This window comes from Grampus griseus, assembly GCF_964374135.1.
Source record: "Grampus griseus genome assembly, chromosome: 2".
Lineage (NCBI taxonomy): Eukaryota > Metazoa > Chordata > Mammalia > Artiodactyla > Delphinidae > Grampus > Grampus griseus.
In genome coordinates, this window is record NC_139018.1 from 86,229,002 (window position 1) to 86,241,828 (window position 12,827).

Here is a 12,827-nt window from a genome sequence, read left to right on the forward strand (position 1 = left end):
CAGGCTTAGTTGCTCCGCAGCATGTGGGATCTTCCCGGACCAGGGCTCGAACCTGTGTCCCCAGCATTGGCAGGCGGAGTCTTAACCATTGCGCCACCAGGGAAGCCTCCATTTTTAAATTAGGTTCATTTCTTTAATTTTCATCTGAATCTATTTGTTAACTCAGGTGATTATTTAAAAAGTAGGTGAGTTAAGCCCATCTACGTTTGTTGATTGGTCTGAATTTTTTTATATTGTTTCACTATGTAGTTTATTTTCTTTGCCTCCCCCCCCTTTGATATTGTGTGTAGTTCTAGTTGTAAACTTTATTCTGATTTTATATAATACTCTCAGTACTCTTTCTTTAAATTCTCTGTTGCTTCCCTAATATGTAAGCAATTTTGAAACTACCTCTTACTGCCCCTTCTATGTAGCTGCTAGCTTTATCCTATTGTCAGTTTGTGTAGTTTTTATTTCTTGATTTCTCAGCTTCAAGTGCTATCTTTTTACTTCTATGTAATGCTCCGGACGCACAGGCTCAGCGGCATGTGGGATCCTCCAAGACCGGGACACGAATCCGTGTCCCCTGCATCGGCAGGCGGACTCCCAACCACTGCGCCACCAGGGAAGCCCTCAGTGAGCTTATTTAACTTTCCACCTACTCATCCCTTTGCTCCCATTTTTTGTTGGTTGTAATAATTTTGCATTATTTTGATAATGTAAAATTATCTGATTTTGGCTTATTCCCACCCCCATCTGTAATCTTAATTCTTACAGTTGAACATATGCATATATATGTAAAATATGCATCTTAAAAATTATTTACTGATAGACTGTATGGTCAAAATGTTTGGAGACCATTACACTAAATACCTATGTCTTTTAAAGAATTTGTCTGGGCTGACAAAGATAACTTTTAGCTATAGCTCCTTTCTAGGTATACTTTTTTATACTTCAAACCCAAATCCCCAAACATGAGAAGTCCCTTTTTTCTTTTTAAATATACACATATAAGATATTTTATTTCAAAAAGCACAGAACATTATACAAGTTTTAAATTTACATTTTGCAATAAAAGATATCAATATATGCATTATTTGTATCATGGATGGAATTTGAATCAGTGGTATAAATATGTGGCAGTCACTAAATATAGATCATCATCACAGTGAACCAAAATGCATAGTTGTTATGAAATGACAAATGACCACTAAAGGGTGAACTCAGCCCATACACCACGATAATAAATTAGTTATACAGATATATGTTTTTCTTCACTGTATCATTAAAATTTCTGCTAGCCCCTCACCAAACATTCAAAAAACACAGTTTTGGAGCCATCCTGTTGAACCAGTTCCTCCACATACTACACTAAAGAAAATAAAGTGACTTTTTGCTCATTTTTAAGTAAACTTCATATGCTTAATTAAACTGTTTCCAATGATGAAGGCAAACAACTAGGATATTTGAATATAATTAGAAATCCCTTGGGCTGGGGGCAGCACTGAGAGATGTATGTTCATCTACAGTGCAGAGATCTGAATCAATCTCAGGAAATGGAACTCAATAGGAAATGGGTTCTTTGGCAGTAAAGATCTGACTGGCCATTGCAGGACAGTCCCTCTGGCAGCTTGAGAGCTTAACCGTAGAATTTATGAAGTGGATAGAAAAAGGTTAGAAATAAAAAATCAATTTATCTTTGCTAAACTGGGACCAATCAATTAGGGCAGAAGTCAGCATCTTCTGTTGCCTAGGCTGGCTCAGACTTCCCAGTCAGACAATCCACCCAACAAAATTATATAAGAAGTAAAAGGAAATGTTATAATCATTTAATCATACTGGCAAATTTGACAAACTGAATACTGAAATTTGTAATCCTCACCCATCAATAGTTAGAAACTGTTTATTGGAGTTGTATCTCTTTTCTGATACCTTCTGAATAATAATTATTCAGGTAGAAACATGATTGTGATTCTGATGCCTGTTCATGCCAATCCCTTATTGTAAAATCCAGAATTTCTTTACTTTACATAAAAATACCATAAAAATCTAACCCAAAATGTACATCATCAATCACTTTGCAAATATATTTTTATTTGCTTGCCTTTGCTGAGCAAAAAGAAGGTAGGAAAACATTTATACACATACATGACCATGGTCACCAAAGGCAAAATAAGACGGTCTTTGAATGTATCTTTCGAACTCCTAACATTACCCCAGAGACAACAGAAGCTAAAATATAAGATTTCAATCTATCTTCTGCCTGCTGTTTTATATCATAAGTTCTTGATATAAAAAGTTAAAGCCAAAAACCAAGAAGTCTATGCACAGATGCCGGAGAGCTCTGTTATTTATGAACAAGATGGCTCAACCACAGCATGTTTTAACAGGACACAGACTACTGACCACATGGCTTTTTTTGTTGGTTATACTATTCATATATCCAGAGTTTATGAAAAGTTTGCACACAGATAACAAATGAAGGATCTGTCTTACAAAGACACAGAATGTTACAGAACAGGCTTAAATCTGATTGTTCTAATTTACAGCTGCCATGATCCATTCATTGGGGGAATTTTCTTATCCTCATTCTATAGATAGTTTACATCAGAACTGCATCAGGTTTCTGAGTCAAATAGAGTCATGTCACAATCAAGAGATAAGTGAACTTATTTGGAAAACTTGCCTTTGGAAAATGGAAAGTATAATTTCAAAATGCAATAAAGCTAATCCTCACCATCAGAGGTGAGGACTGCAGGCTTTGTTTCATCAGGGATAAATAATAAATACATTATCCTAACTCTTCTTGAGGTCTACAGTAGGAAAAAAAAAAGCTTTTCCACACTGGCAGAAATTTGCCTTAGAAATGGAAACTTTGTCCATATAGAAATATAGTTTAATTTCTGGCTGAAACAGTAAGTGGCACTTTAGGGGCATTTCCTTAAGAGAGAAATTATAAAATTTTTACTTTTTGGAAAACTTTCTCAATTGAAGTACACTGCATGGTTTCTGAATTTCTCTTTAGCTGCAAGGAAGACTAACACAGATTATTAAATCTTGTCAGTGATCCATTAGCTAAATTAAATTTGGGGGGGAAACACCAAATACAAATTGTAGAAGAGTCAACCAACATATAAGAATGCCCACAACTGCTTGATGTGACTTCATTTATCAGGTGGATGAAGTGAAGTGGGACAGATTACGAAGGGAAATAAGTTTTCTGGAACTATTAGCAGAATCAGACACTTGGGGGTGAAGAAGCATTTCTTTAGTGTTCTGGAACATAAAATAGATTAATCTATGTCTTTTTTTTTTTTTGCTTTAAGCATATGTTCATTAATTGAAAGAAATATTCCATTAAGGAATATTTTATTGATGTATGTGCATCTGGACATGGAGCAAAAGACCCTCCAACCCTTCCCCAGCCCTCAATAAGGTCTCCATAATTTTGAATCAGTCTTCATTACTGTCTTCATTCGTGATTCTCCCCAGGCAGAGTTGGAGCTCACAGTAACTGCCAGTTGAATCCGAATAACATCTGATTAGTTTCCTGGCTCCTAGCAATCTCTTCTATGATGCAGTGTTGCTGCCACACCAAATGGAGCTTCCGATACCGCTCACGAGATAAATGAAGGGGGTTGCCCCTCCTTCAGGGGGAGAAAAAAACATGTAAGCTTGAATCAAATAACTACTACATCTTTATTGTTTAAATTAGTCTGAACTTTTGAGATGTTCTTGGAACTGGGAAGGAATCACCAGGACAAGGTTTTAAAAGGTATATTTTCCCTTCACCACTGATCACTATGAACTCGATAAGTTACTTAGCTAATGAAGAAGAAACTTACTCCTTGATTATTCAGAAAAATAGGTCAAGTATACCATGGGCATTATGGGATCCCATTTAAATGGCTAGAAAGGTTTATAACTTGAAGCAGTTCTATTCTTTTTAGAGTGGTTAGCCTGAGTAGGTCTTTAATGGCTTTCTGGCCTCTTATAGTTTATCCAGCTTTGATTTCTGATCTTTGGACGGTAGAGGTTAGGTCTGAGGTGTAACACTAAGCCCTCAAATTATACGCTGCTCCTCAGAAATACTTAGTTATTATTGTCTTTATGACACAACAAACTTGCTGGTGATTAGCAAGTACTTAAATAAAATTACTCCACACCAATTCTAAGGTTGCACAGTTTGTAACACTGTATAACAGCTAATCCAAAATGACTGAAGTCTGGCTGTTGCCAATGATGGAGAACTGTGAGACTCTCATCCCTGGGGCACTAACATGTCTCAGCTGGTTAGGTATTTTCATATTGCCTAACTAACTTAAAAATTCTGCTTCTTTGTACCTTTCTGGAACAACACAGGCCTCTTATCCTCAATCATTAACTACTTCCACCACCCACCTTTTTCTTCCTGAATCCAAAGACTTTCTCTATACAGGTCAAAAGCTGTTACAATAAAAACAAATCTCCGTATGAACAAAGAGGTTCTAAGCCTCATCCAATAAGCCGATTCATTCTGAATAATATATTGGGATGATGAAAAAGTTCGGATTTTTCCGTTAAGATGTTACAAAAATCCCGAACAAACTTTTTTGGCCAACCCAAAATTTCAAAAGAACAAACTTTTAGTTAAACAAAAAGAGCTTATGGTAAGGGGATCTAATCTTTAACTATATGTACTTTTGGGACCATTGTGGCCTTACCTCCTTTTTCTCATACCCATGAGTGGTACTCCAGTTCCTAACACCAGTGAAGGATACAGAAAATTACAGGATTCTAAGCATTTTTGCTAATGTTTAAAAGCAAAGAAGGCTGACATAGCTGGCTAATAAAAAGTTTCAAGTATTGCAATGGAAACAATGAATATCCATTTTAAACCAAACTCCCTCACTGGATACTACAGATTTCTTTCTTTTATACATCAGCGTCAATTAAACCTTCTAAGTAATTCTGAAGAAAGGTTGATTAAAAATAATAGAGCATTCAAACATTAGGATGGCGGGGGTCTAAAAATTTTGGAGAAGGACAAACTTGTTGAAAATTATGTGTTACATTTAGGATGGCATCATATTTAATATTTTCAATTTATAGCTATTTAAAAATATCTCTCAGTATTAGCTTTTGTGTTTAAAGAGCTGCCACCATCCATGTACAATAATGTGAGTAAAATTTTAAAAACTTACTTCAGGCCAGGGTCTGTTTCTCCATATTCATCCAAATAAGGGGCTGGATAGGCACAGCCTCTGGCTTTACCTTCAACCAGGACTACTCTACATTCTCTGATTCTAAGGGACAAAACAACCAACAGAAATATTACTAAGTGCATGTATGCAAATGACAGGCACTGTGTCAAAGTTAATCTAGAGAAAAGACATGGTATCTGTTAAGAATTCAGTATAAAGACAATATGGACAAACAGACTAAATCGTGTTTTGTCTAAATAAAAGAGAATGAACATTGCTATTTTTGTTGAAGCTATGGGAAAGGATCAATGGACTTAGGGAAATGGGATCAGTCAGTAATACTGACTAAATATACTGAAGAGAGGAAGGAGACTGTCCTATGTGAACCATAGGTACCCTGGAAGATGGTGGCTGGGGTTGTTTCTGTTCTATTTCCTGACCTATGACCTGGAGCGGGGGAGGGAGCTTAACAGAAGAATAGAACCACATCTCCTAGTCTGATAACCCTGGGCCAGAAAGAAGGTCATCTATGGAAGTGTCGAGCCTTTTCTGGTTAGAGCCAGCCTCCAACAGTGCACATTATAAAGAACCACTGTAACCCTGAAGGTACTTGGGACTCTTACAGCAGAGAAATGGAAAAATAAAAAATAATGTTCGTGTACATAAGAGATAAGTACTCTAGAGAGAAATTATAAAATAAACAGTTGGAATAGGTAGTGGGTTTAATCGCTGTAGGTACCCTAGAAGAAAATAGGTGTTTGGGCTTTGCTTGCATACACTTATTCTCCTTGTTCCAACAGATGCTGATTGGCAGTGATTACATATTCCCTAGTGAGTGAGATGTTTGGGTTTATGTAAACAGAAACTAGATTACATGGGGAGAATGGAAAGAAAGAGCACATGCATCCACTTTGAATTTTTTCTCTCTCTCAGGAAACTTGCACTCTTCTTTCATAAATATGAGAGACTATTGGTCTGTTCTCAGTCATTTGCTAAGACACCAGGGAAAACAATGGTTGGTTGGTAGAAGAAGTGAAGCAAATTAAAACATTCAAAGGACAACATAAAGTAACAATGTACATGTCCTTTGAAAATACAAGTTTTAGGACTCTAAACTCTTTCACTATACCTGATTTTTACACAATACCAGAGTAATCAATATAAAGCCTATCATATTTCACGTTTCCATTTTTTTTTACCATCTTTATTGGAGTATAATTGCTTTACAATGTGTTAGTTTCTGCTGTATAACAAAGTGAAGCAGCTATACGTATACATATATCCCCATATCCCCTCCCTCTTGCATCTCCCTCCTACCCTCCCTATCCCAACCCTCTAGGTGGTCACAAAGCACCGAGCTGATCTCCCTGTGCTATGCGGCGGCTGCTTCCTACTACCTATCTATTTTACATTTGGTAGTGTATATATGTCAATGCTACTCTCTCACTTCATCCCAGCTTACCCTTCCCCCTCCCTGTGTCCTCAAGTCCATTCTCCACCTCTGCATCTTTATTACTGTCCTGCCCCTAGGTTCATTAGAACCTTTTTTTTCTTAAAGATTCCATATATATGTGTTAGTGTATGGTATTTGTTTTTCTCTTTCTGACTTACTTCACTCTGTATGACAGACTATAGGTCCATCCACCTCAATACAAATAACTCAGTTTCATTTCAAGTCTACCATATTTAAGGTTTTCCACAAATAATGAAAATGTGAACAGATTCCAATTTTTAACTCCTTATTTTTCAAACTACTTACTTCATATTTTTTAAACTATTATTTACATTTGAGAAGATACTTAAGTATCTTTTCAAATACAATTGCATGTGAATAACAGGTCTATGCTCTAACTTCTGACAGATCATATCCTATCAACATACTGTCCTGCCATGATGGCCTCCAGACTGGATTCAGATTCCCTACGTTCATTATGAAGCTTCCTACTTACTTTAGGAAAATGCAGACTCCAGCTCCACAGTGAAGGGCATGAAAAATGCAAGCTCCCACCTCTTCTCCATTCACAATTTCTTGGCAGCAAATGTTCTGAGAACACAGTATGGCTCCGCAGAAAAGACAGAGGACAGGGTGCTTTCGCTCGTCATCTGCAGACCGTGGGCACCTCAAAAGGGAAGAAAACATTCAGTATGGTGGAGAAATAATAAAAGCATGATATAATCAGTTAGCAGTGTTTTAGATGTATTAGCAGTGTTTTCATCACTGGCTGCTTTGCAGCGAAGAAAGCTCTTAAAACACAAGGAAACATTTAATTAGATGATTCCTTTTTAATACTTTTCCTTAAGAAGATAACAAAAAGTCTTCTGATTAATTCATAGTAAGAAAATTTATTTTTAAATATGCAGTGTTCTGCGAATTCCCACAAAGTGTGGCACTTAAATATGCCTTGAGATTGAGATGCATTTAGAGAATCCAGTCTTCATCTGACACGACCAATTTACAGTCAGCTCCCCCTCTGGATTGGTTTAGTCAATCTTGTGTCTCAATGTTGGAGCAATGACCTTGAAGGTATACAATTACTGTTGTTGTTTTAACCACAATTTTCAGTAAGGGTTTAAACACATTTCCCCCACTTCTTTGAAGTATTGAGATCTTTAGGGTTGAAAGGGGAGACTGCAGTCTTTGAGCTGACGCACCTTTCCACCTGTGAAACACAGCCAAGTCTTGGGAAAGAAAAAGTGACAAAGTTTACTTGTTTGAACCAAGTAGTACTATGAGATCTGGCCATTTGACACAGTGGCATGCTAGAGCCTTGCTATAATGCCCCCAAGAGGGGTATCACTCTCTGAATTAAAGTGATAATGGCTATCTTTGTAAAAGGAGCTTCTTATACTCCTATCTCTGCTGTATAATGGACATAAAGCAAGCATCAATTTGGACAGAAAAAAATAAATGCAACCCCAGGAGAGATCCATTGATGTCCACAATTGGGTCAGAATAAAGAGCACCAAAACAAATCTCTAATATGGTATTAACAGTTTATTCTCTGATGCCCACTTTCTTAGGCAAGATAAGAAAATCACTATTCTCTACACACGAGCAGAGGGACTCCCTGCATAGGTATTCCATTCCTGTCTCCTGTAGATGAGAGGGTTATTTTCACTCCCTGGGTGTTGCTCTTTTTGGATAAAGCCAACATCTTCTTTAACTTTTAGCACAGGATGGCTGAGTCCCATCCTATAGAGGAAAATGGGAGTGATGCCCCTGAAATACAGTACTGACCAGCCACCCTCCTACACTAGAGATGACTCAGTCTTAATGGAAACTAGTAGTAACAATAAAACTGGAAGAGAGCATAAGATTTATTATTATTTTTACTTGAAACCAGTAAGTACTAATATCATTCAGGAGCATCGTCACTGTGATTAATGATTAACACTCTTCTCAGAGCCAACAGCATGATACCCTTGAATGACTAGAAAACAATATCTATTCACAGGGTATCTGTGATACCAATGCAGCCCCAAGATTAGGAAAATCACTGAATTTGGAGCTGGACGCAGTCTCTGAAATCATCCAGCTAATTTTTGGAGGGCTGAGAGGTAAAGTGATTCAGTCACTTCTTTAGTTGGCTGACCTTAATCTGCCTGAGACAAGCAGCAAGGGAGCTGAAATTGAGGTCAATTCTAACTGGTAATAGAGGCTGAACTATGGGCTGCCCAAGCCCCTGATGGGCCAGTTAAACCCCCTGGCTTTGTGGCTCAAAGCAATGGTTATAACTAAATAAGAGAATTTCCTTAGTCATTCTGTAGGGTGGTGATTCTCAGAGTGGGCCAAAGAAGGGCTCTTCAAGCCCTTAAGATGACCCTGAAATGCAATCTCTCCTTTTGAGTCCTTCAAATGACAGCAAGTTATTTAACATATAGTTATAAAGACTAAGTCACCTTATAGATCAAGGCAGTTAACTGGAATTATTAATTAGTATCCTTAAATTTGAGAGTTAGTTGTGTTTACTGAGAGCTCTAATTAAGTTTAGTAAGAAGTTTAGCTGTTGCACAAAGCTCAGGAACATTACAAAACGCCTAACTGAGCTTTGGAATTTCTGTAATTTGGGAAAACAATGCCTTGTCACCAGTACATTATCAACGGAGTCTTGAATAGGCTTTGATTTTCAAGCTACTGAGATTCTTGCCTTTTAATTACTAGTTACTGCTAGTTCCACGTCATCATTATCAGTTTGGTTTGCTATGGGTGATGTGTGATGCTACTGGATTGTCAAGGATACAGAACTACATCAATAATAATTTTGGCTTATTATTTTCAAGATGATGCATTGTGATTCAAATATGAAATATTCACAAACCAATGGCTGAAGCAGATACAAATATGATTTCTCCATTCAGTGACATTTCACTGGTGGTGTGCTGCTCATTAATTTATGCTATTCAAATAAATTGCATCATATTACAGAAGGCAAAACAAAAATTACTGTTAACCTTATTGAACATAATTTTATCACAGAGCATCATGAGTTTAAGTTCATGTTGTTCTCTTATAAAGGTAATTCATACATGGTATTAGCAATGAGCACAATGTAACTTGTTTTTATTGCTTATCACTCGTCTTTATCAGCCAGTATTTTTTTGATTTGAAAGTGATCAGTGAAAGGGAAGATGAAGATAAAAGGAAGTTTAGGAAACACTGCTTTAGAGTAGTGTTTAATCTGATTGAGGTAGGAGGAACATGGTGCCAGAAAAGGCTAAGGGGCTAAAAGGCTATTCCTCTTTCCAGTACCCAGGCTTGCACTTTGAGTCACAATGTTATCTGTTTTACTGTTACAATGAGCTTCCATATAAGATTGTGTTTGGGAAAAAAAAGTGTTCTTCAGTGTCATTTCAGTGAATGAATGTGGTCACCACACTGTAATGCATGTAAAACAGTGTTTAAAGACACATGTATAAAAGATATTTCTAAGACTGCTACTTGCTTAGGAAGTTGAGAACAGTGAGGTTCCTATACCAGAACAACTACTGATCTGGCAAGAACTGTCTGAAGCAATTATTCTGGGAACTCAGAGTCAGGACAAACACTTGCAGTGTCCAGAGGAGTGCTTGACAAAAATGAGGCTAGTAAATTTCAGTGAATTTTGGCATTCTGTGTAGTGGTTACCATCCCTTATCCCCCAGCCCCACAGCAGGTAGCTATGGGCGTGGCTGCCCACAATCCTGGTGCAGCATGCTGGTGCCAAGGTGGGCAAGAGGGACCTTGTGTTCAAAAATTAGGGTTGTATGTTTAGTTTTGCCTGGCAGTTCACTGAGGGGCTGGCACAGAAACTAACCATTGTTTCAGCTCCCGTGGGCTGAAGCAGCTTCCTTGGCGGTGATGGTAGTAGAGGGGATTTAAAGAGGTAGATAGTCTTTATATCTTTTCTTCTCTCTTTTTTTTTTTTCTTATTGTGTCCAGGCATTTAAGGAAATCTCTGTCAGTTACTGGCTGACCACAGAGATAATGGAACAGAGACTTCAGTGAACACACAACGAATAGAGTCTTTGCAAAAATAGTTTGGAAAAGTCACTAAAACAAACAGATAACTACAGCCTTATCAAGCAACAATGGTAATTCCTGGGATGTGGTAAGAATCTGATTTCCAGAGTTATTATGTTACAATACTCAAAATGTCCCATTCTCAACAAAGCTTACAAAGAAACAGAAAAGTATGGCCCATTCACAGGAAACCAGAAAGAGACTGACAGAAATCATCCCTAAGGAAGCCCAGCCATGAGACACAATAAACAAAGACTTTAAATTAACTCTCCTAAATATGCTCTTTGAAAGAAACCATTAACAACAACAACAAAAAAAACCTAGTGGAAATCAGGAAAGTTGCAGGGTACAAGATCAACAGACAAAAATCGGTTGTGTTTAAATACACCAGCAGGGCTTCCCTGGTGGTGCAGTGGTTAAGAATCCGCCTCCCAATGCAGGGAACACGGGGTTCGAGCCCTGGTCCAGGAAGATCCCACATGCCGCGGAGCAACTAAGCCCGTGCACTACAACTACTGAGCCTGCGCTCTAGAGCCCGCGAGCCACAACTACTGAAGCCCATGTGCCTAGAGCCCGTGCTCTGCAACAAGAGAAGCCACTGCAATGAGAAGCCCGCGCACCGCAACAAAGAGTAGCCCCTGCTCACCACAACTAGAGAAAGTCCGCGTGCAGCAACAAACACACAATGCAGCCAAAAATAAATACATACATACATACATACATACACCAGCAATGAACAATCCAAAAAGGAAATTAAGAAAACAATTTCATTTACAATAGCTTTCAAAAGAATAAAATACCTACGAATAAATATAATCAAGGAGGGAAAAGTCTTGTACGCTGAAAACTACAAAACATCACTGAATGAAATTCAAGCAGGCCTAAGTATAGAAGGCATCCATGTTCATGGACTGGAAGACTTAATATTGTTAAGAAGGCAACACTCTCCAAAGCAATCTATAGATTAATGCAATCTCTATTAAAATCCCAATTGCCTCTTTTGCAGAAATGAAAAAGCCAATTCTCAAATTCCAATTTAATTGCAAAGGACCCGAAATAGTCACAACAATATTGAAAAAGAAAAAGTTGGAAAGCTCTCATGTTACAATTTCAAAGCTTACTACAAAGGTACAGTAATTAAAAAATGTGGTACTAGCATAAGGATAGACTTATAGACCAATGGAACAGAATTGAGAGTCCAGAAATAAACCCAAACATCTGTGACCAACTGATTTTCAAAGCAGGTGCCAAAACTATTTAATGAGGGGGAAAAAACAGTGTCCAAAAATGGTGCTGGGACAACTGGAAACCACATGGAAAAAAGAATGAAGTTGTACCTCTTACCTTATTCCAAAAATTAATTCAAAACAGATTCACATCCTAAATATGAGCTAAAACTATAAAATTATTTGGAAAAAACATGGGAATAAATCTTCATGATCTCAGATTTGGCAACAAATTCTTAGTTTTGATACCAAAAGCACAAGCAACAAAAGAAAGAAACATAAGATGGACTCATACATCAAAGGACACTATGAAGAATATGAAAACACAACTTATAGGAGGAAATATTTGCAAATTAAAATCTAATAAGGGTTTAATATCCAGAAAATAAAAAGAACTCTTACAACTCAACAACAAAAAAGATAGTCCAATTATAAAATGGGCTTGGGATTACCATATATACACTAATATGTATAAAATAGATAACTAATGAGAACCTGCTGTATAGCACAGGGAACTCCACTTCGCTGTACAGTAGAAACTAATACAACATTGTAAAACAACTATACCCCAATTAAAAAATAAAAAAATAAATGAAAAATAAATAAACAAAATGGGCAAAAAACTTGAACACATATTTCTCCAAAGAACATATACAAATCTGTAACAAGCACACAAAAAGATGTTCAACATCCTTGATCATTAAGGAAATGTATATCAAACCGCAGTGAGCTACCATTTTTCACCCACTGGGATCACTTTAATTAAAAAACAAACAAACAAACAAACGAGAAAATAAAAGGTGCTGGTGAGAATATGGAGAAATAGGAGCCCTCATACATTCTGGTGGGAATGTAAAATGGTGCAGCCATTGTGGAAGACAGTTTAATGGTTCCTCAAAATGTTAAACATAGGATTACCGTAATGACCCAGCATTCTAC

At 37.3% G+C, this 12,827-nt stretch overlaps 1 protein-coding gene across 3 annotated transcripts in view; it reads right to left on the minus strand.

Moving 5' to 3' along the window:
* Window positions 1-971: 971 nt before the first annotated feature.
* Window positions 972-12,827, minus strand: part of UBR1 (ubiquitin protein ligase E3 component n-recognin 1) — a 167,520-nt gene continuing 155,664 nt past the window's right edge. For all 3 annotated transcript variants that reach the window (XM_082647339.1, XM_082647338.1, XM_082647340.1), the window contains 3 exons: window positions 7,112-7,282; window positions 5,163-5,264; window positions 972-3,626 (listed from right to left, as the gene is read on the minus strand). In XM_082647339.1, the coding sequence (XP_082503465.1) occupies window positions 3,485-3,626; window positions 5,163-5,264; window positions 7,112-7,282 (415 nt within the window). In that variant the 3' untranslated portion in view covers window positions 972-3,484. The remainder of the gene's footprint in view (window positions 3,627-5,162; window positions 5,265-7,111; window positions 7,283-12,827) is intronic.